The sequence below is a fragment of the Chelonia mydas genome, chromosome 7 (genome assembly GCF_015237465.2).
Source record: "Chelonia mydas isolate rCheMyd1 chromosome 7, rCheMyd1.pri.v2, whole genome shotgun sequence".
Lineage (NCBI taxonomy): Eukaryota > Metazoa > Chordata > Testudines > Cheloniidae > Chelonia > Chelonia mydas.
The window spans coordinates 41,104,956-41,130,221 of record NC_057853.1 but is presented as its reverse complement, the minus strand read 5'-3'; the positions used below and the strand labels follow the sequence as shown (position 1 = coordinate 41,130,221).

At 38.4% G+C, this 25,266-nt stretch overlaps 1 protein-coding gene across 12 annotated transcripts in view; it reads right to left on the bottom strand.

Annotated features, from left to right (window-relative positions):
• PFKFB4 (6-phosphofructo-2-kinase/fructose-2,6-biphosphatase 4) overlaps positions 1 to 25,266 on the bottom strand; it is a 91,031-nt gene that overhangs the window by 4,313 nt on the left and 61,452 nt on the right. For 3 of the 12 annotated variants that reach the window (XM_037904612.2, XM_037904617.2, XM_043550511.1), the window contains 9 exons: positions 24,558 to 24,614; positions 23,917 to 24,038; positions 22,006 to 22,213; positions 20,230 to 20,376; positions 17,437 to 17,541; positions 14,347 to 14,476; positions 13,856 to 13,918; positions 7,853 to 7,917; positions 4,022 to 4,107 (listed from right to left, as the gene is read on the bottom strand). In XM_037904612.2, the coding sequence (XP_037760540.1) occupies positions 4,048 to 4,107; positions 7,853 to 7,917; positions 13,856 to 13,918; positions 14,347 to 14,476; positions 17,437 to 17,541; positions 20,230 to 20,376; positions 22,006 to 22,213; positions 23,917 to 24,038; positions 24,558 to 24,614 (957 nt within the window). In that variant the 3' untranslated portion in view covers positions 4,022 to 4,047. Of the gene's footprint in view, positions 1 to 4,016; positions 4,108 to 7,852; positions 7,918 to 13,855; positions 13,919 to 14,346; positions 14,477 to 17,436; positions 17,542 to 20,229; positions 20,377 to 22,005; positions 22,214 to 23,916; positions 24,039 to 24,557; positions 24,615 to 25,266 lie in introns of all 12 variants that reach the window. The other 9 variants (XM_043550510.1, XM_037904613.2, XM_043550514.1 and 6 more) reach the window with 6 other exon arrangements.

Below are 25,266 nucleotides of genomic sequence, written 5' to 3'. Positions count from 1 at the left end.
GATCTGTAAAAACCTACATTAATAAGAAGATATACAGTGACTTATACACAGAGGAAACAGCTAAACTGACTACACATAGAGTGCGGTCAAAAGCGCACACAGAAAAGTAATTGAAAAACAGATACATCCGTTTTTTCCTCTACCCTATTTCAGCAACAGAAATCTAGCTCTTACTTGTGAAAATGGTATGTAGAAAAAAAGCCTGATTTTTTCTCAAGTTGAGGGCACCCCCACTTTTTCTTTTTTAAAACCTCTCTATTTTAATTCATTCCCTTTATTTCAAATCAGCATTTATAGCATTGGATAGACATGGAGAATATTTTCTCACACACTCTGAAGTAGCTAAGGTTTCTGAAAAGACTACTGCCGGAGCCCTGATGACTTGTTGCAGGGTTTTTGACCTCCAGGCAGTGAATCTGTTCCTCTGCCCAGCAGAGAATCAAGAACAAGATCACCTTTCATTTCCATAAAATTGGGTAACATCCTGTACCTGGAAGATGTTTCAGTAAGGAATACCATCTTAAAACTGAGGAAGACAATGTGTGAGAGTGTGGTAAGTGAGGCCTGTTAGCTCACTGACTCTCCTTGCTGAAACAGTAAGCAAGCAGAACCTGAAGAGTTTACAGTCTAATCAGAGATGTGCCTGTAGGCTCAAGGGACTGGTTCCAATAATGTTATTAAAACTTTGGTTAAGGCTCAAGACTAGGGCAACGTATCTTAGAGGAGATTTGAGTCTCGTGAGAGAATTATGGAAACATCACTCTGTGAAAGTTAAGTTACTGGCAAGCCTGAAACCAAACCTTGAAACCCAACTAAGCCCATAAGGAATCCCTCCAGAGGAAATTCAATAGGTCATTCTGAAGACACTGAAAGCTGAACTCTTAATGGGATCAGGGGGTTCCAGGAGTTGAAGTAAGCATTTATGATCTTTTCAGAGACTCCTTTTTATTGAGGCAATAATCTCTTGTGCAACAAGCCAGCAGAGGCCAAATTCTGGAGAGAAGAGTGACTGCCCTGTTCTGTTTCTGAGAGACTACAAGGGATTTGGAGTCAACACCTGTCTATGGATATTTGGCCTTTAGCAAGCCAATCCTTGAATGGTCACAAACGAGCAATGATGATGGTATTTGTTCAATCTGTCCATATTTTTCAGAATAACTTGAGCAACACTTGGATCAAAATGACACATCCACCAGGCTCTTGGGACTAAGTTATTGAAGGATTGTCTGTGTGGGTTGCCTGAGAGCCCCCCAGTATTGGCTGCAATATCTTGATGGCTGGGCATTTGCTATTGATTCAAAGAGATGGTAGGCAAGAAGACAAATTCCAGGAAATCCCAGGGAAAATAAGAGGAGATCAAGAAGTTGTGGGAGTAGACTATATGCTGTACTAGATGGAGGCCTAAGAGAAAAAAGAGGAAGACATCTCTATCAGAAAGAGTGCAATGAGGGAGAAAGGATTTGGGCAGGGAGAGGAAGGATAGCGTAGCTACACTGTCTGGTAATGAGAAGTTCTGGCCATAGTCCTAAATCTTCTAGGGATTCATCTCGGCTACCTATGGCAACCGTATCTGTGAGAGTAGATGGAACCAGGATGGGAGCGAGCTTAATAGTGTCTTTTTACTGGCAGGAATTGTGCAACTATTGAGACTGCCAAGATGGGCTTATGCCTGTCTCCGTATATACTTGGTTTGCAAGAAAAACAAGTCTGGAAGGAATGAAGTAGGGAGGACAGTATTTTTCAGAAAGAAGCCAGACAAGGAGTTGTTACATACACTGAATGCACACATGGCCAGTTTACCACACACACAAAATAAAAATAAAAAAATACCAGACTAAATTTGTTAAAAGCATTCACATCCAAAACCCAAAAGGTAAAATAATACATAAAAATAAATGAAGAGTTCTTTTAAATCAGTGTACTGTAGCAGCTTAGGCACTATAACTAGCTGATTTCCCTTGGAGCTCTGTACAATCAGCCCTGGGTTAAAAATCCATTCTGTCCTCTACTAGGGCTTTCTCTAATGCTACAATAACTGTAAACTGTTATTGAACCACTTACTCCATTGCCACATCCAGGCAGTTATACAAACTGAAAAACTCCTCTTAGAACTACTTACTGACTCATACCTACACCTGCAGGATAGAAGTATTACAGGCATTAGACAGCAGAAGCAGCTTTAAGTTAACTTTGAATATATATTTACAATTGTATGGGATTCTCCTTAGTAATGGGCCACACTCTCTCTCATAGAATCATAGAATATCAGGGTTGGAAGGGACCTCAGGAGGTCATCTAGTCCAACTCCCTGCTCAAAGCAGGACCAATCCCCAACTAAATCATCTCTCTGATTTACTCACTATCTTGTTACTTTTCCACATCTCTGTTTTACATATCTAACTTCCCTGCAAACCTCTCAAGGATACCCATGGCAGCGACAGGAACAGAACCCAGGTCACTTGACTCCCACTCTAATGTCCTATCCAGTGATACATGTTATCACCTGAAACTTCAAATTCTACACTAGGATTTTATCTGTACAATAGGTTATTTGCAGGAGCCAGCTATGCACTTAATCCGTATCACTATCGTATTTAGGAGTTCATAATGGGGTACATGACCTCAACAGTAAACATCAAAAAAAGCAAACAGTTAATTTCACCAAAATGCAAAATTTTTGTAAAAAATGTACAAGCTGGAGAAATAGACCTATTAACTGCACAAACAATTTACACATCAAGGGATTTCTGATATTCTTTTAGATGAAAAGCAATTGCTTAGAAAACAGCCTATTTTCCAAGATTCGATGCTATGAAAACAAAGCAGCCCCTGTTACTCAGACACTTCTAATTTAAGTTAATTTGGTCTCTATCACCAAAAAACAGCAAGGTCACGCTGCTACTCAAACTTTCAAATGAGCTACAGTCTCCTTTTGTACAGTGTGTAAAGGATTTTAGACACTGGCATGTTGCACTCTCTTGGTGAATGACTGCTTGACAATCAGTAGTAAATATGCCATCTTTCACACAAATGTTCTATTAATGCTTCGGGAGGTGTGTGCACCCATTTTGACCAGGACAACCTCCAGCCAACCTTTTTTTCTTTTTTTTAAAAGTATAAATTAAAATCTAGGTACAAACTAATCTGAAATGGCCATTGCCCTTTGTATTGTAATGTACCCAAGGAAAGCTCTGACAAGATGTATGCACTATTGCCATGAAGACTCAAACGTCACCCACATATGTGCTAGGAGCAGCATACTACTAAGAATAAGTGTGGCTGCTGCTTGCCAGACCATGAATAGGGAACTTTAAGATTCTGTGTTTCTATATTAATTCCTAAACAAAAGAAACCAAATGAAAATTGTTACTATGTGCACAGAGAACTCTGCCATCCACCCAATGCAGAAATATATTTTAAGAAAAACCACACACATGAAACTACTCATATACTTCCCCTCATTATGTTTGAAGTCTGGAATAAAATAAGCTTCAACTTGCTCACCTCCTCTCCAAATATAGATCATTAAAGAGTTTGGTAATCTAGCAGATCTACCACACTAGCACTATGGAACAGTAGAACTAAATTTTTTGCTAACTATGGAAATGTTATTTTCTGCTACATTTAACAGTCCAATCACTCCCAAGGTCAGGGAAACAAGTACTACTTGTGCCCAGCTTGTGCTTATCACACACAGTATGTTATGCATCGTAGCTTTCATACTTCATCTAAAGTCCAACAGTTACTGGACCTAAAAAAAATCAATTTAAAAAATAAAGCTGCAAGATCACAGGATTATAGAAATCTTAAAAAAAATAAAAAGGCAAACAACAGCCAATTAAGATTCAACAATTTATCCACAGTGAATTAGTATAATACAGTTTCACTTTGCCTGGACAATTTTAGACGTTATGTGCTGTACAATGATTTAAATATTATTTTTGTAATTGATTTCAAAGTGATTGGAATGATTTTTTTTTAAGATGTATTTTAAAGTAATATGATGAAAACAGCACCACACATTTGATAGCTGATCTGGACACAGGTTCACTGGTGAGCAGGGACTGTTACAAGGGCTTCCTCAGGAGGTCTGGAAATGTCTACATTCTGCATAATAATAAAAATACAGAGGAGAATATTTATCATGCAGCAATAAGCAGCAGTAAAATATCAATCAGCTTCCTTCACAAGTACACAGCTGCCCTTCAACAAAAGATTTTTCACTCAGAAAATTCAGTGAAGTAACAGCTTTTTAATGCATTAGTACATACAACAGTACAACTTATATAAAATAACTATCAATCCTACATAAATCTTATTGCTAACATTTCAGTTATTCACATGTAGAGGATTCCTATTATAGTCCCCAGTCAGGAAAACTCTTAAGCATGTGCTTAAATCTATTCCTACCCAGGAAAACCACTGAGCACATACTTGATTTCAATAGGAGTTGAGTGTGTAAACTGCTTTCCCTGAATAGCAATACTTTCCTGAACTGGAGCCATACACTGCATTTCCATAGCATGATCTTCACTTTACTTGTAATATAGCTAGTTTAGAATACAAAAACTACACCTGATGCAGTGAGTTATGACAAAATCCCTCCAAGACTAAAATGGTAAGTTTGCAACCTATGGGTAGACATCTGATTATTTTGCAGAAGTTACACAGCATTGCCCATGTTCAATGCAGCACGCGTTCAAAGGGTAGACAGTTTAGCTGATAAGCTTGATGTTGGCTGCACCCATGCAGCTCAAGTTGGGAGCTTACAACAGTATCACCAAATTCAAACATAAAGTACCTGCTAACCTAGTACCCTCCCTACTGCTTTAAATAAAAACCAAGTGATGTGCATTCAGGTTCAGTTTGAAAGATCAATTCATTCTTCAAACCAAAGAAAATTCAATTCCAAAAATATTTTTTCCATTTAAAAAAAAAAAAAAAGCCTTTGGGCAGTTGGGTTACATGTTTCTTTCTTTGTTCACCTCCCTGATTCTGTGTTAGGTGGAGCAAATTTCTCTTTTCTTTTTACGATAAAAACTGAATTAACTCAGCCTAAAATGAGTTTTTGCAATGAATCACCATCCTATCTCTAATTTATGGACTAAGACGTAGCAAAGGAAACAGATTTTACTGCCAGACAAAAGGCATTAAACTTGCTTTCTGAAATAAAATCCAAAACATCAGAGAGAGAACTCAAATGATTGTTGAAGTAGTTCCATAAGATTTATTATGGGAAAAAACAAAGATCACTCCTCCTTCATCCTACCCAGATAGAGACTGAAGTCATTACAAATCTGATGCTACTGTACATGGTCAGATCTGCAGTCCAGATTCAGATAGATTATCTTTATTATAGAAAACATAGGAAAGTCAGTTATTCTACTCCTTTATACGTATTTGTGCAATGTAAAAATGACAGTCTTGAATTCTTCTTAGAGTACATAAAGTATTTTAAAACAGTTTTTTCAACATCTGCTATGCACTGTAGCATGCCTTATGTATTGATATGGAATTTATATCTAAGAGGCGCACACAGTACAATTATTAGGAAAGCAGTTTGTTTTATATTTTATTACATGTAATGGTAATTTTTTAAAATTAAATACTGCAGCTGTTCAGGTTTAATAAAGAGCTAATACATTTAATAAAATTAGATTTTACGTAGCAGTTACCATTTACACAGACAGCATAAAGGAAATATTGTATTCTCTAATACCACACTTTAATCCTGACCTAATCAACTTACCCCTTCATCCTTCCTAGTTAGTTTAACTGTATATTATGAAGTTTACTCAGTGTGGGTCTTTCAGAAGACATCTCAAGTACAGGTCCCGCCTGTGACTCTCTATGGGTAATAAAATCCACATGGGTCTTCCCTGAAAAAAACCTCAGGTTTACCCTGCTATCCTTTGCCAAACTTTTCCACTAGTCTCACTACTGTACAGTTGTTGCCTGACTTCTGCCCTTCTCCCCAAACATGATTACATTTCAGCAGTACCAGATGTGTAGTTTGTGAAGCATTTCAGGTCAAAGGGTGCTAAGTAACAGCATTTGGTGCTCAGGTACACCTATTTATAACATTCAGAACTAATGCAGTGACTCAACAGGTTCTCTTCCCAAATAAACATTTTTAATAAGCTAACATCATAATGAATATTCCCAATAGCAATTTCCTGGAAATACGTGGCAAGCTGTAAGACACTGCGGCAAACTGAGGTTAATCAGCAGCTCCTCATCTGAACTGCAGGAGACAGTCATTTGGATCATCACTGAAAAAAAGTCATGGCTTGAAAATAAGGATATTCACAAAGACGCACATAGGGATGTCATTTTGGCGGTAAACAACATGTTCAATTCGTCAGAATTGTTTAATATTCCATCTGATGGGTGAGGTGAAGTGTTTACCAGAAAGCATCCCACTATTTACACTGTTCCTATTAAGTGGCTTTCAGCATAATATGCAAGCTGCGCCAAGAGGAATAGATTAAAATCTGGCAAAATGTAACACATGAAGGGAAAGAAGAAATGAAAGCGGTGAAGCATAAACATGGTAAAAAACATACATAATGAAAGCACTTGACAAGAATCGCTATTAAAGCCAATGTTCTGTCAACTCAGTGTAACCAAGACCATAAAACTTCTTACATACAAAAACTCGTATCTTCACACACACAAGGCCCTGATCACCACCACAAATCTCAACTTCTCACTATAATATAAATTGACTATACTGCACTAATGGATTCGCCTCAACTCTGCCCATATCATTCCTTGCAATGGTAGCCAATTTACTTCAAGGGAGACTTTAGGAGTAGACACAAAAGCTAGTAGCATAAGCACCATGCTCATCAAGTTTGGGTAAACTTTTATAATCCATCAATGGCAGAGCCTTTTGGGAGTAATATGGTCAACCCAAACTCATGTCACTACAGAATACTATGGCACCACACAGCATCTCATACTCTGATACAGCAAGAATGCAATAAGTTACCACAAACCTGACTTCCTAACTCTGCTGACACATTACACACATACAAGCCACTGGGGGGGTATACGGGTTGACCTTGACTAGCTACATCCAAACTAAGAATTTTACACTGAGATATCTCAAGTTAGGTATCTCAGTGAAAAAACACCCCTATCTTCTGCAGTGAAAAAATGAAGTCTGAGTTGGCTGGGCTTGCTTTGAGGTGGTCAAGATGATAGATATAAAAACACCCATTCCTTCTCTGTGCTAGTGTTCCCACCGTTGGCTAGCATTGCTAAAAATTCTCAGTATAGACAAAGCCCTGTAATTGCAGTCAGCCTAAAGCAAGACAGGCTTCATTAATCCCTACTACCACCAGCTCTTGCACATTTTAGAAATGCCTGGGGGACTGTGCCAATTCCAAAGTGGAAAAAGAGCTCAATCAAAATTTTCCTCTAATGTTTAAAATACATTATCATGCACTTGTAAGTGAAATAGATACATGATAAGCTAGTTCATAACAGATTGAATAGCTTATACATTGCTTTGATCATTACTAAGTCTTTGGCATTTGTCTTTTCTAACATAAAAATATAAAAGGCATTGACTTAAAAGCATTATGTACACACAGTTGATATTTCTGAATGCAAGAGCCAGAGTTTACCTTTATGTCTGAAATGTAAAATTTATTTTCACAAACTTATCTAGCAAACAATACCCAGATGAGTAACGTACTGGTTACACAAAGTTGGTGTGCAAAGTTAAATATGCTCAGCAACTGTAGCAAATTAATTCTAAATGTGGGTAATAGACTTTTTTTTTATGATAATCATCTCAGAAAATGCAACGCATTAAGGTATTTGTATTGAACACTTGTCCTACCTCTGGTTTATCTCTGTGTGTGTTTACAGCTTCAATGTTCAGGAATATAGATTCCACCTTACAACCTGTTGACAAAAATTAACCCGATAAGCACTCAATGTTTCTAAAACTGTGTTGCCTTTTTAAAAAAGTTACAGTAAATATGTGATCTAACTTTAAAAGATTATTCCCTGTCCTTCCCTCCACCTCTTGGCTTTCACTTGGAATTCCTTTGCTAAGTTCTGATTGTCCTTGGCCTCACAATGAACCAACCCCAGTGGATTTAGTATTTATCCCAGTTTGGTGATTAATCCAGTTCTCACTCTCTTCAACCTCACATTCTTCTTATTACTTTTAACAAGACAGGGAAACTAAGTAATTCGCTTTGTTCAAAAACCCTCAAAAATGATGCTAGGCATACACACAATCATAAAATTTCACATCCACTTCTGTTTTCTGGGATATTTTTAGCCTTAGCATCACACTGTAATGCAGAAGATAAATACTGACCTCAAACTTTTAATAACAGTGAATGTGACCGAATGCATGTATATTACAGATATTTAAAAGCCTACATTACTAAGGCTGGCACAGGCAAGTCTATTAAATTATTACTAAATTTACCTAACATTTTAACATTTATATAAATGGAAATCTAAAGCTAACCTCTGGGGAGAAGCCAATTTTTTTTTCCATTGGATGAGCCAGCAAGTTCAGAGAAAGTAGGAAAGCCATATTTGTCTCTCATGCTGGATTGGTTTTAACAGAAGCCTCCAGCAAAAACTGATCCATTTACAGACTAGTGACTATCCTGTGCATTAAAAATAAAATGATTGTTTGCAGACAGCAAAGCTGATATGGCCCAGAATGGAGTGAATTTACCCACCTGTCCTTATGTCGAAGACACAGAAGAAACTCACTAAATCACTTGCCACTAATCTGCACTCTCCGTAATTTGGTGGTCTGTTCTCACTCCTCAGCAATGTTTAATAACCAAGGGCTGTAGTTCAGGTCTCATATTACTAAGACACCATTATTTTTATGAAATACACTACAAAATATCTATTAGTATATGCTCTGAAACCTCACACAACATTAAAGCAAAGTACCATCTGTGATGCATTATTATATGTTTCTAATTAGTCTGTTCACTTACTAATTACAGTGAATCAGATAAGTTATAATGTATTCTTTCCCCAAATGCAAGTCAAGCAGAAATCCACTTTACTTCCAAAAATTAAAGCTACATCCACAGTCAGGATGGTACAAATTTGTACCATTCCTTAGAGGAGGATCTTTTTTTACTAATATTGAGAAACCCATTTACAACTAGCAATGAGAGAAAAAACTGGGCCAGATGGCTATATCCTGCAGAAAAGCCCATTAAAAGGGGCTGCGGTGAAACTCTGTTCCTCAAGGGAGAACCTTACTAGTTTTTCCACTGGCACGCTCGTCCCCACACACAACCAACAAAGGGTTCAAACCCCTGAGATTTACTCCTGTGGGAATTCTGCACCACTGTGCACATGTTGAATACATGTTCCCTGCAGAAAATACATTCTGCTGGAGAGGTGCTGCAGTTACACATTTTTCCCACCAAGGGCTGCTCTGGCACCCGAACAGAAGGCAACTGCTTCTGGGTGGGAGCAGCCCTGTGCCAATAGGGAGGAGAAAAGGCTGTGTTCCACACAGCGCCCTACCCCTGGGACCAGGTGAGGAGGCACAGAACATGGGGGTGGATGGACAGAGCGGGGCACATGGGGCTGCTGACAGACTGGGGTTCAGAAGGGCTATTACGGGGACAGACTGGGGCAGGGGCTGAATGGGAGTGAGGATGCAGGGGTACATGGGGATGGGAAAGGAGTGGTGGCTGAGTGAGGGCGCAAGGACACATGGAGATGGGGGAAGATGGTGGCTGAGTAGGGGTGCAGGGCCACATGAGGACAGGGGGAGGAGGGGTGGCTGAGTGAGGGTGCAGGGACACATGCGGACGGGGCAGATGTGCCTGATTGAATGGGAGAGGCTAGGAGTCAGCCAGGGTCTGCATAGGTGAGGCTCCCCAACAATCCCTCCCCCCAAAAAACAAACTGTTCCATACTTCTCCCACCCACACCCAACAGCCCTCCAGGTTCACTCCCAGGCCTCTTTCCAGCAATTACTTCCCTCTCCCTTAGCTCCTCCATTACTCCTGACTCCCCCAAGCCTTTGCATTGCTTCTGAGGGGTGCAGGAAATACATTTCAGTGTGGTAGTTTAAATGAATTATTATTTAAAGTTCTGTATCAATATAACTAGTAAGGAATCTATTTGTCAAAAAACATTTTCTGAATTTTTGTTGTCTGTATTGTTACAGACATACTTATTGACAGGTATTTTTAAATAAATTACCAAAATAATTGAAACTGGTGTGATTATATTGTGCTCTGTTCACAAATAAAAAAATGCAGAATTTTAAAATATTGTGCACAAAATTTTTAATGGTTTGGCACAAAATCCCCTCAGGAGTAATATGTGCAGCTGTTGGGGAACTGTTCGATTCCAAAACTATTTCCACAGAGATTTCTGAACCGTCTGTCCCCTTGCCATTAACTGAGAGATTCTCTCAGGGCCACAGGGCCCCTACCTTGTCTCCTTAAGGGGGGTTCCAAAAGCACAGAGTTTTGTATATAAGTTAATATAGCATCAGATGGTTAACTTTTAAGCAGATGGCTCAGAGTGGGTGGTAGGGGAGTGTTAAGATAATAAGCATAGCCCATCTGTCCATCCCCACCAGTCACTAGGGATGAACACACTGCCAAGTAGGATTCTTGGGGAATGATCTGACACATAGCAAGTAATTATGGGAACATAGTACATACATAACATAGTACAACTACACTTGTAAGAAAGGGACTAAGACAGTAAGTTCAAAGCACTAGGTAATGGCAACTTACTAGGGGACAAAGGTTTCCCAAACACATGAAACACACATGGGTATTACATATCTCATGCTTTTTCATATCTTGTCTCATAGAATCCAAGTGACATATCAATATTAGATTCCCAGAAACATTAGCGAATGAAAATATTTATATATTTTAACTTCTGAAGACAAATTTCTTGAGAACAATTACAAATTTGCCAAATTTCATGGTTTCAGTTGGTGAAAATACTAAAAAAATAGGTTATGCTGCACCTATCAATCTCACAAATACAAAAATTCCTCTTCATAAGCACAGCCTTCCTCCTATTTTAGTCAGTAGGAGCTGAAGTGGGGTCTCACTGTTAATTCTGTTTTCATATCTGGTATCTTAAAACACTGTTAATAACATTCAGGTCCAATGTCCAAATACAGACTACAAAGTACCCAAAATCACATAACAGTTCAGTACAATTTCTATATGAAACACTAGAATAGTTTGGGACTGGTAACTTGTACAAGATGCCTTCCTTCTCCGTTAAAATATTTTTAAATACCAGAACTCCCAGCACATCTGCCTTGCAACTTGTTATAAATGATTTTGGACACCAGGTGTCACTAAAGTGAAGGTTTCAGAGTAACAGCCGTGTTAGTCTGTATTCGCAAAAAGAAAAGGAGTACTTGTGGCACCTTAGAGACTAACCAATTTATTTGAGCATAAGCTTTCGTGAGCTACAAGTGAGCTGTAGCTCACGAAAGCTTATGCTCAAATAAATTGGTTAGTCTCTAAGGTGCCACAAGTACTCCTTTTCTTTTTACTAAAGTGAAGAGTTCTCTTAGCTTGTTTAAAAAGCAAGAATATTTTAGATCATTGTTATGAAATCTGTAAAAATCTCTTTTTATTTTTTCAGATATGAATTCCCCTAATTTTTAAACAGCTATTTCCTTAATCTTACTTAGACCTGAACGGAAGCTAATTTGGATTTGTTTTTGTTTAAATTGGTATAAACCACAATGTATATATATATATATATTGTTTAGCCTTTGCCATTTGAATTCCATTGTGTAGCTAAACTGGCAAATGATTTTTTGGTAACTCGTTCCCAGATAAATCATGAGAAATTTCTCTCCATCTACAATTAACCTTCTGAACAGTGGATTAGCCATCACAGTGTACAATTAAACAATTATTCTAAGGACAATGTAATGAAGCACATTAAAATAAGACGTGCTGAATTAGGGTTGAGATGCACTTCAGAATCTAAGTAGTGATGAGTTTCTGAAAAGCCACTCTAATTAGAAATTATTGAATTTTATTTCTTGTATTCTGCAGACTTCTGGTAAATCTAAGAGTTTAGATTTGCTGAAATACAATCTAACAGTAATAATTGTTAATGAAGAGTTTTACAGAAAGTGGGGATACAGCCAGGAAAAAAGAAAAAAAATATTTTTCTTTAAAAGGAGGGACCACAAATAAATATCTCAGAAAAAACAAACCACCAGCAGACTCTTTGCGGGTAAAAGTTTGACAATTACCAAACTCCCATTTTATAAGCAACCTTCAGAATTTCACTTGCTTATTTTTAATTAGCAGTGGTATTAAATCAGTGCCCAGAGGACCCAACCAGCATTGGGGTCCCCTAGAGCTGTGTAGAACTGATCAATGAAATTGTTTTTAATTGTTCACTTTATTAATATAACTTCGTAAGCAAAGTTTTATGAATGAAACAACATTCATTCATAAAACCAGTTACCACAATAACTGGCTAATTGAGTTTCACTTTCAATCCAATTGCTGCTTAACTCGCTGAAACTTACATTGTTTCAACATTGTAACTTCTGTTCACTGTTTGCCATTCCTTACACTTGTCCATACTGTAACTCAAACTCCATCTTAACTTGTCCCAAACTCCATTTTAAAATGCTCTCTTTATTTTGTAAAAGCTTGCTGCAACCTTCATTTTTGCAAAACCCTGCTGTAATCTTATTAGTTTAGTTTAGATGTGTGAATGAGGTATGTATGGACGATGGAATCAACCTCCAGCCCCAGCCTGTCCTGACGAAATAAAGTGTAAACACCCAACAGCTGAAGATGCAGACAACAGCCCTGACAAAGTAAGAGGAGTCCACCCTCAAAAGAAAAGAACAAAAGTACAATTGAAGAAACATCAAAGCCAGGTTCTCAGCTGAAAATCACGTCTGCAATTGACAGGTGATCAATCACACCGAACCCAGAGGCAGCGTGACACAGCAAGACCTATAGACTCTGGATTCAAACTAAAGCCTACAAAAAGGATGAGGGAGATGGAAGACTTTGAAGGGTAACATTCTGCTGCCAACATGGAAGGGCATCGGTGCATGCCCAACAGAGACCCAGCTCTTCCTTGTGCCCGGCTTTCCTGGCCAGTTAGCCGCCACAAGCTACGAACCCAAGCCACGAACTCAAGCTACATTCAGGACTGGTAACTATACAGCAGCTGCAGAACCTGTGTGTGTGTATGAACGAACGTGTGAATGAATGTGAAACTGATTGAAATGTTATAGCTATAACTGACTGCCTACTATGATTCTTTTCGTATTCACAATAAATGTGACATTTTGTCTTATCCCCTCTAATAAGATCCTGCTGGTTTTCATTTTATTGGTATAACAGCTGGCACAGTACAAACATAGTCAAGGTGTGCTTGCTGGTGAAGTTGGTGAAATATCATCTGGACTAAATTAATGAATACACAAGAAAGTGTCCACCCCTACACACACTAATTGGTATTTTCATATCTCCGTTATTATACACTTTTCTGCTGTAATCAAAACCCACAAATACATATATGCACACTCCCATTAATTTGGAAGGGAGTTATATATGCATATATAAGGGCAGAATTTGGCCTTCAGCATTTATACATTTAACTGTTTATTTTTCCAGTAAAGGAAATTTGTAAATATGTTTTATGAAAAAGTGTTTTGACTAAATAATTTTATTGATATTGGGAAAGAAAATTAAATAAGGACTTCTCCCTAAACTTATACTGGAAAGGACTTCACTTTATGTATCTTTACTTTAATAAAATCAAGGGTGGAATTTGATAATAGCATGTTTACAAAAAAAAAAATGTTTTAACTTACCATAAGCCACTGGGGTTAGCTTTAAGACACTATGGAGTGGGCACTTGAGATAAGGCAGTTGTTCTGAGAAATTGAAAAACAAAAATACATATGAAACACTGGGAACAAGAAAATTCACTGAGCTGTAGTGTTTGTTATTTTAAAACTATTTAAAAAGCTTTTCTTCCTAAGTGACACTGAGACCTGTTTTTTGGTGGGGCAGAAAAACATTTGTGTATTCAAAGACAGAAACTGTTAAATATAAATCACACACCAGGCATGCAGAAATATAGGTAGGTCATCCATGAAAAAAAATTCCACTTGCCCATTCACCCAGGGGAAGTAACCTTTAATGGGCAAGTGAATTATCACGTTAGAATTTGCTATGACATTAACATGGCATCAAGGGAAGGGTGAGCTTTGTGCCTGGGCTGCATAAGTTGCCAAGACCATTTGCAAGGCTAAGGTGGACCCATTGTATTAAAACATCAATATTGATTAAGGGCATATACCTGCAGTCTTGTCCAGAAAGTAAGCAAGCAGACAGCGCATAACTGCTTGGTGACATATAACAAGCACATTTTCCTGCCTTTCCAGCTCCATAATTACGGGCTCCAATCTCTGAACAAGATCTTCATATGACTGGAAAACAAAAGCATATTGAGCAGTCAGAGGCTCACTTAGGCAGGAATTACTGCACAGTCAGAAGAAACAAGTAATGCTAGTTGTCTTATAAACATTTTATTAAGACAGGATATTGACCAGAAAGGAGGTCTACATCTATAAAGTGCACTCTGCGAAAGAAAAATAAAAAAGTTTACAATTTTTTACGCTGTAGAGGAAGTGGTTTACTCATTAGCCATTATCTCTGGAGCCAAATTATCCCTCAACCCTCTCAAATATAGAATTTTACCATTTATCTTAATATTCCCTCCATTTGCATGAACGTCTATACTTTGATGTACTCTTACTCATACTTTTTTTGGTTAGTTTGTTTTTTAAATTCAGTTTCCCATTCATGGGTTATCCTGTGCTGGTAATTTATGGCCTGATCCTTCCAATGGGAAAGTACCAAACCTTTCATTATTAATTTGGTTCCTAAGTTCTCTTCCATCTTAAATTTTTTTACTCCAATTCAGAAAAGCATCTTTCTTCAGGAAAGCATTTAAGCATGCCAACTTGAAGTCAATGCAACTTTAGCATGTGTTCAAAGTGGTTAAATGCTGTATTAACTGAAGCACACACTAAGGAAGATGAACAAAAGTCAAGGGTGTTTTCGCAAAAAGAAAAGGAGTACTTGTGGCACCTTAGAGACTAACCAATTTATTTGAGCATAAGCTTTCGTGAGCTACAGCTCACTTCATCGGGTGCATACTGTGGAAACTGCAGAAGACATTATATACACAGAGACCATGAAACAATACCTCCTCCCACCCCACTCTCCTGCTGGTAATAGCTTTGCGAATACAGACTAACACGGCTGTTACTCTGACGGGTGTTTTCGTTTCTTTGTTATTTTCCAAGTTTCTGGATTACGCCAGCTCAATAAAACTAAAAATTAAAAAACCCTAAGCTTTGCCTCAACTTCGGCAATCTCTACACTAGCACTTTTGTCGGGAAAACTTTTGTTGGTCGGGGTGTGAAAACACACACACACACACACCGCCCCCCCCAGGCCCTGACCAATATAAGTTTCAGTGACAGAAGCGCCGACATAGCTACTACTGCTTGTTTTGGGTGGTTTAATTATCGTCAGCACAGAGCAGCTACACGGGAGATCTTACAGTGATGCAGCTGCAGCGGTATAGCTTGTGCTACTGTTAAGGTCTCTAGTGTAGACATAGCATAGTCAGTTAACACCATAACCCTTCCTGTTTGGGTCATCTTATCCACAATTATTTAACTTCCACAAGAAGATCATGCGGATGATAATATTTAGGTAGCTGCACTATATTGGCCTTTAAATAAATAAATAAAAAGTTTAGAGTCTGACCTAGATACAAAAGTGCCCCATGCCTAGATGACTAATTAAACAAAAACATATACCTTTTAACCTGTAAGTTACCAGTGAGTAGTGACTAAAACTTGTTTTCATCTGATGTCCATTTGTTGATCTTCTACCCATATTACACACAAAAATAAATAATAATAAAAACAATTAAAAATAGTAAATTTACTCTTAAAACAACTCCCACTCTACTAAGACAATCGAAGAGCCTGGGTACTGTACAGCAAAGGAGACAACTCTCAAAGAATAGCATTTTAGATTAATTTCTAAAAAACCTCCAATTTCACAGAGAATGACAGCCCTAATTGCGATTGTTGATTTGAACACTCTATAGAAAAGATAACATTCTCTATCAAACTCTATACACCTTTTTCACAGAAGCTACCCTGTCACCTCTAAAAGGCTGTCTCTCAAGTTGACTGTTACAAGCACACTGACAAGACACTATAAGGAAACTTTGATTGCCACCACCCACTCTGTACCTGCTGCTTTCTCAAGCAATGAATTCACACACATAAATATCTTTAATAGTTCTTGTGTGTATGATAAAGCTAAAATATAAACGGCATGAACTGTCTACCACTTCATATATTTTGATTTTGGCAACAGTAATACTGAATATATTCCAACCTGGTAATATTGAATGACTCAGCTTTGCTGTTATCACCAACAAATACATTTATTTTGAGAAATTAACAAAATAGATTAATCACTAAGAGCAATCAGACAGTTTGAAATGTTTGTTAATCTTTCAGAGGAAGCACTGATGTAAAAAACCAACAGTCCTTGTTTGAGCAGATTAAAAACTTTTCAGTTCTGTGACTGTGTCATTACTAAATGGATTACTCACATCTAGAAGAAAACACTTTATCACAAATCTATTCTGGGCATGATGATCACTCAGACTATCGATGGAAGAGAGCATCAAAGCTTCATTTATGTACCAATGAAGTCCACTGCACTCTTCACAAATGTCAGAACAGGCGTTCTAATTGCTGCCATGAATCCTAATCTTTAGCATACAAAGACAGACCATATGACTATCCATTAATTGCTTCAGTTTAATTATATTAGTCTCCTTATAAAACTGCTAGCAGGTTCATTTTTGTTTCTGAAGTGCAAGACTTTTGCTAGATTACAAGGGAAGCCAATGTGTCTACAGATTTACACAATATTGAACCAAAAATGCATGTTTTATGTGACATTTACACACACAAAGATGACAACTGTAAATAGCAGTCTTGACAGCATATACCTGCATCTCTAATAATAATAAAACCTGCTCAGTCACCTTGTGAAACAACCAGACTATCAATATAAAAATAATGGTAACATACAAAAATCCTTCCAGGCATATTTCCAAATATGGTATTTATTTTAAAACCAAAAAAAACCATAAATCTTCACAAAGGGTGTATTCAACTAAAAAGTTTTGGCTAAATAAGATCTACAAGCTCCTATAGTCCTTCCACTGGCAAGGAAAACAACGTACTACTCAATTTTCTTCAAGATACCTAGCATCTTAAGAAAACATGATGCTCTCTTAACTTAAAAAAAAAAAAAAAAAGAAAAAAGAAAAAAACCAGCAGCATACCTCCCCCTTAGGGTATCTGTATCTGTATTTGTCTTGGTCTCTCAAGGCAAATTCAAGAGGATAGTTTTCCTGTATTTCTTCATATGTCATTTCTTCACAGACTCCCTAAGGGTAACAAAAACAAAAGGCATTCAATATGCATCCAATGAAGTGAGCTGTAGCTCACGAAAGCTTATGCTCAAATAAATTGGTTAGCCTCTAAGGTGCCATTAGTACGCCTTTTTACAATATGCATGAGTCTCATCAGGCCCATGGGCACAATAGTAGATCTTTATCTCCCATACCCACAGTGGCAGACTTGGAGCTTCTGTGTAATAATTTATTAATCCTGTAGGCGACCTAGTCATTGACATAGACTGTGTCAATTTCACAGTCATACTTGAGGTAGAAGAAAATTTATTATCCACATATATTGCTTTTATTCAATGCAGGATGTCCTCAGAATGACGACAGTAACCCCCAGATAAGAACATCCCAGCACACACTTGACAGACAACGGGGAAAGCTACTAGTTTCAAAGATCCTACATGTGGTCTCCAAAGAAGCTTCAAAACTTGTAAGTATAAGCGCCTTACAACTTTAAACAAGTGATAAGTGCCAAATATTAACAATTTTTTTCTCTCTCCTAAGAACACGCCTGAAGTTTTGGACCTAGAATTATACTTAGCGTCCTTTTTATCAGCTAGGTGCAACACACAACTTGATGGCATTTCTCTGCTTGCCTACAATGCGATAACCTTTGAATGTTGCGTATGATCCACTGCAAAATTTCAGGGAACATTCTAGATATCAATGGGCAGAATGCGATTGATTTTGTGAAGTCAGAAAACCAGATGGGTGAAATGAGGGAACATGCAGAGCTACTAGCTTCAACCAAATCTGCAATTGTCTACATATCAAAGAACTGGTTGATAGCCATTAACACCTTTAACCTAACAATACTCTCCCTTCCCCATCTCAGCTCTGCTCATGGCCCCAATGGAGTTTTAAATGCAGACACTTAGTCAAAATGACTTATCTTCCAGAAAGGGGAAGGGGAGGAAGACTTAATAATGGTGAGGAGGAAGAAGGGATTTGAGTGGGGTGGAAGAGAGGAAAGAAAACCAGAGAGCCCCTAGCAGCAGAGAGGGAGCTTGTGAGGGTGATGAAGGTGCACATGCTCAGGCTACAGAAGAAATGAAATGTGTGACTGTTACGGGGTGCTCACAAAACCCCGCTGGGTTCAGCCCCCTAGCCCCACTCCCCAATGAGTCAGGACCACTTCAAGCTGGTGCAACATCCATGCTCTTTAATCCTGTGTCACCACCACCAAGCTCCAACTAAGAAAAGGAGTATTTACAGGTTTGGCCTTGCACAGGCCTCAGTGGCAACAGAGTAGTAGGCTCCTGGCTCCTTCTGAGCCTACTCTCCCCTCCTGCTCTCTGCCCCCTCCCCTCCAATTCACTTCCCCCCTAGCTTTTAGCCCCTGCTAATGAGGCTGGCAGCTGTGGCCAGTTTACTGGCCAGTCGTAGCTAGTGGCCCAGCCACGGTGGATTTGATTTAAATCAAATTGATTTAAATCACTAGTCAGGAAGACTTGATTTAATCATGGATTTCTACATAAAGTGCGTTCTTGTTGGTTGTTATAACCTTAAGACATATTCTTCACAACTCAGAGATAGATGAGACCCAAACTGGGTCTCTTTTACGGCCTGCTGCCATTATAGGTTTTCCCTTCTAGTGAGAGAATGGTATGGTAGATCTCAAATCAATGAAGGCTACACACTCAGAAAGACCTCAAGACTTCTGGAATATGCTGCTCAAACAGTTTCACTTTTGTTTCTACTGCTGTCCCTCTCTTCTCACATTTATCTCCAGACTTCTTCTCTATTCCGCCCCCAACCATCTTCTTATTCACTGAACCTTTTGAAACTTTGCACTTTTAGAGAGAGGTAAGGGACTGATTCTATGTATACAAATTTGTAGAGGGACAATAGGGTTGAGGTCTGTTACTTCTTACCTCTATACATTATTTCTTTATTTTAAAACATTTTTGCTATTAACAAGCATGCTATCTCTGGAGACACAAATCCACAGTTTGAGAACTGCAAAACTTAGCATCTCTGATGGTATCTTCTAGACTGAGCACTGAGTCCCATTGGGTAGATAGAAAGATTAACCTAAATAATCTATACAGAAGCCCCTGGAACCTCATAAAATTGTGTCCCTAATCCATGAACTATTGGAACTCATTTACAAAACTTTTCTTAATCATTACATGAATATATTGTCTCATACTATAGAATTAGAATTTATAATCCCTATTCCATGATGAGATATCTTTGAGCTATAATATGTCCTAATTAAAACGATCTTTAGATAGGTTTTTTCTCAAAAAGCATTTTATCAAAAAAATCCAATTTAAATTTAAAAAATCCAATTTTTTTTATTTTTTAAAAAAATCATTGATTTTTATCCACCCTGGGCCCAGCACTAACCCATTTCCCCTGATTGGGGCTGAAGTGGCAGGAGCTGATTAGGGCTTCCCATGCAGCGCCCTGCCATAGTGACACTTTAAGTTGCATATCGTTTAACCAAGACCAAGTCTAAATTCATTAGGGCACCATTTACTAAAACGTAACACTGTTAATGAGGAAAGGCCATAAACCTTCTGATCTTCAAAACCATAATACTAATCACCTTCTAATCCACACAAGCCCTATTACTGCACAATAAAATGCTCACCATCCCCCATCCGAAACAGAACCACTTTCTTGAATAGTTACAAAAAAAGGGAACCCAGGAGAACTTACTGCATCTATTTCATTCAAAACCTTCCACTGTTCATAAGGCACTCCCAAAGCCTCTGCAGTCTGAATTGTCCTTTTCATCTGACTGGTCCAAACTTTCAGATCCTTGATGTTTTGCTCATTAATGAACTGCGCCAAGCTCTTGGCAAACTGAAAAAGACATTAGAGATTGGATGAGGGATCAGTGCCAATATACTGTGGTCGAGTTGGAACCCAATCGGTTCTTGTCCCTCACTGCAAGTTCATTATGTTCCTTTAAAAAGGCTCTTTAGACTTTTCCTAAGAATATGACAGTTCCTGTTCGGCAACAAAAAGATAATACAAAGATGATGACAGTCCTCTCTGGTACCCCACTCCAGCCCCAAAACAACTTCCTCTTCCATCCTCACCTTACAAAGATTCACAGGTGCCCACCAACTAAGGAGCGCCACAAGTTTAAAAATCAAAACCCAACTTAAAATAAGGACTCCTTGAAAAGTGCTTTGAGCTCAAGGTTAAACACAAGTGTATCAGAGAAGAATTAAAAGAGAAGTCATATATAAAGAGCTAACAGCAAACTACAACGCAATTTGCCCACTCAAACCTCTTACCCACTTGCATGACATTACAGTCAAGGTAAAAGAAATATTTATGTTTGTTATAAGGAAAGAACAGAGGAAGAAAGGAAGCTGTAAGAGATGGTGTCATAAACATACAGCTAAGGGTAGCATAAAATCTCTCCTTTACCTGTAAAGGGTTAAGAAGCTTAGACAATCTGGTTGGCACCTGACCAAAAGGTCCAATAAGGGGAGAAGATACTTTCAAACCTGTGGTGGAAGGTTTTTGTTTTGGGCTTTTGTGTTCTCTCCGGAGACAAAGAGAGACCAAGCAAGTAATCCAGCTCCTACTGAATAATACATCTAAACTTACAGAAATAGTAAGTAATAGCAAGGAAATGCATTAGAGTATCTTTTGTTTTAGCTTGTGAATTTTCCCTGTGATAAGAGGGAGGTTTATCCCTGGTTTTTGTAACTTTGAAGTTTTGCCTAGAGGGGAATCCTCTGTGTTTTAAATCTTATTACCCTGTAAAATTACCTTCCATCCTGATTTTACAGAGGTGCTTCTTTACTTTTTTTTCTTTATAATAAAGTTCTGTTTTTTAAGAATCTGATTGGTTTTTAGTGTCCTAAAAACCCAAGGATCTGGTCTGTGCTCATCTGGTTTACCTATTTGGTTGGTAGATTATTCTCAAGCCTCCCCAGGAAAGGGGGTGAAGGGACTTGGGGGGATATTTTGGGGAAACAGGAACTCCAAGTGGTCTTTTTTCTGAATCTTTGTCTAACTCACTTGGTGGTGGCAGCAGTATCCATCCAAGGACAAGGAAGGATTTGTGCCCTGGGGAAGTTTTTAACCTAAGCTGGCAGAAATAAGCTTAGGGGGTCTTTCACGCGGGTCCCCACATCTGTACCCCCGAATTCAGAGTGGGGAGGGAACCCTGACAGATGGTCAACAACATAAGAACACCCATATTGGGTCAGACTAATGGTCCATTTAACCCAGTATCCTGTCTCTGACAGTGGACAGTACCAGATGCATTTAGAGGGAATGAATAGAACAGGGCAATTTCAAGTAATCCATCCTGTCATCCGGTCCTAGCTTCTGGAATTTGGAGGTTTAGGGACATCTGGAGCACAGGGTGACAACAGCCATTGATGGACCAATCCTCCATGAACAACAATGTCAACACCACCCACACAAGGCAACCATTTGTTTGAAGACACTTAATAAAAATGATCTTACCTCTTTCCCCCTAAAGGACAGCCCAGTGTCTCCTCCTATCCTCCCTTTCAGATTCAGCTCACTTTCTCCATGTCGACAGAGGTAGATGGAGCGAGGAGTTACATGGATATTCATGAGGTAGTAGACGATCCGGCTTTGAATATGGTCCATTACTCTATTCACAAGGTAACTCCTTCCAACATCCATGATTTTAATATAGGAAAGATCCCTTTCATGGTAAACAAATGAGTCATAAATCATCATTTGGTTTCTTTTCTCCTCTAACTTATACCAAGGTCCACCAACAAACATCACCACTCAAAAACAAAAAGGCAACTGCCAAAGAGACCACAAATTGAATAAATGTTCAGATATATGAAAATATATAATATCAGTTCATAAGGGCTAATCTTCATTATAAATCCTCAGCCTTGATACATGGCAGTGAAGTATTGTAAATGGAGATGCAATGAACTCATGCAAACAATTAATTTTACCCTCACACGGAAAGCTCTTCTCACTCTCATGTCACTCCATTCTGTACCACTTCACTTGTGCACTCCCCCCAGCTAGATCCTGCCTCAAAGGCACAGCCCTTCATTGAAAGGAAGATTCAGGAGCAGTCTCAGGAGAAATTCTGACTTGCTCACATAAGCCTGACACCATTCTGTAAATTGCAGCTGTTGCTCCCCACAGCTAATAGATGTCTGGTGGTACAGAAAGGGATTGGAGTCATGGTCACATCCACATGCCTCACTGACCCCTTCTAAAAAGGCTAAGGTCACCAGAAGAGATAGTAAATCCAGCCACCCTGTGGATGTCTCCTTGGCCAACCCCACTCCCACCCAAGCTCTACCCACTCACATTGGGTAAGGTGCAATCTGGCTAATATTGTCTATTTGTTTTCCTCTCCACCCCCATTTCCACCAACTTATATAGCTGAGCTAACAATTTTGAGCAACATTCCACTTAGCGAAAAAGTGTGTCAAGATTGGTGAGCCTAAAATTAGCCTTGTTGTGTTTTGCACATTCAGTTGAGAAACCACATGATAAAAAAAAAATAAGACGACCTATTATTAAATGCAGTAAGGGACAACCATCATCACTTAATCTCTGAAAGCATTCACTGATGTTAATCATTACTGATCTGCACAGGCACAAATATCATGGCTCTTAAAGACATGATATGCACAGATAGGTCTGACAGAAGCAGCTTGTCACTGCTCACGGTCAATTACACCAAAATGATTTTTCAGCATGGCAACAGCCTCAAAACAAACTGAGAAATGTACCCAGAGGATAAGTACAGCATAAAACCCTAGGAAAACAGACTGAGTGCTGGTGCTGGGATGTACCATGACAAAGGAAGAGTTATTCCCACAGTTTCCAGCCTCTACCTTAATCTCAAAGTGCACATCATTTAAAACATTGACCAAATGATTCTGGAGGTCAAATTTACTAAGGCTGAGGCATTCAAAGTTGCCACAGGGATTTAGGAGTCAATGTGGCTTGTGCTCTTAAATCACTTAGGCCTTGTCTACCTAGAGGAAACAGACCAGCAAAGATATTCCAGAATAACAATTCCACTATAGCTATCCTGGAATAATATAGCTATGCAGGAATAATTCCCCCACGTGAACAATATTCTGAAATAAAAGTGACTTTATTCTGATTATACCAAATTGTGAGTGGAGTAATTATTCTGGAATAAAGCACAGGGACAGCTATGGTGGAATAGTTATGCCAGTCAATTTCCCCATGTAGGCAAGCTGTTAGGGCCTTTGAAAATCTCTCTCTAAATTGCCAACAGATTGAGATAGTAAAAAAAAAAAATGGTGACATATTTCCATGACAATGAGATTGAGTACACATTCTCTAATGTAATGTCATGAAATAAAGTGGCTGTGACCACAGTATTATTCTGCCACTTACTTGTCCAGAGTTTCATCTAGCATCTCATATGTGTTCTTGTAGCACTCTATTCTTTTCATGAAGTCTTCTGTAGCTTCATCATTACTACAATCAACATAATCAGGACTGCCAAGTTTCACTTGCTATTTAAAGATAAAAGAGCACACGCATTTTCTTTCCCATTTTCAGAAAAGTTTAAAAAATTTTAACCAAATTTAAATTTCTGGAAATTAAAAATGTGTGTAGCAATGGATGGCTGTTTTAAATCAAAACTAAATTCCGTACTAACTATATAAATGGGTGGGAAAACAAACCAAAAGGAAAAGGAGCTGATGTTTCTTTTCTTTTAGGAGTCCTGCTAAAATAAGCCACTCAAAGCACAGCCTGTTTAAAGGTAGATTAAAGAAAAAACAGAACCCATGTGAAGGGTGACCCAACTGCCAAATCATTTTTCCTCTTAAAATGAAATGGGCACAGTTTTATATTACTGCCATGAAAGGACATTCTTGTTCTGTACTTCAGCAAGACCATTGTGAAAGGAGAGGGAAAATGAGACTAAATGAAAGGTAACATTAAAAGAAGTCATCATCATATGGCTGATTTTAGACAAGCTACAATGTCTCCCACTTCAAGCAATTTAAGAAAACCTTTCTATAACTCACGACAATGTTTGCAGCAATGACCTCTGGATCTACGCATACTGATTCGACAAAGAAGGTCTTTAATCCAAACAGGAAATCACATGTAAGGAAGGAGGAAAGAAAGGAGAGACATTAGAACTGCTCCAGTAATTTGACAACACAAACACACAGTTTCCACCAGTTCATCTATCGAGTCTTGCTAATTACGCCATGCTTCAAACATTCCTATGTAGATTTAGGATTGGTCATACAGGATACTCAATGCCCCATTAAAAGTTGAGGACGCTCTCCACTTTGCGGCATTAGGCTCTCTATTTTTCCCAAGCACCTTTCAGTAACAGAGAGCTTCCGTGGCAAGAAAATTCAGATTGGCAAAGAAGCAGAAATGGAGGGTGGAAGGAAGTGAATTCAGCATTCCTAAAGGTAATTGATACCTTTGAAACAAAAGCATTTTGGTGTTAAAAGGCTCTCTAATTAATAGAGCAGCTCTTACATATGAGATATACATAACATGCTTTTCCAAAGATCTACGAAGAAGCTAGATCAGGAAAAAAAAAACAAAAACTACTAGGAAAATGCTGAATGCCAAAAAATCCTATGCCTAAATAACACAGTCTGCTAAATATAAACTTATCTGTATAAAACTGTAAACAAAAAAGAAACCCTCTCTCCATTTATCAAGGATTACTTGTGGCACCTTAGAGACTAACAAATTATTTGAGCATAAGCT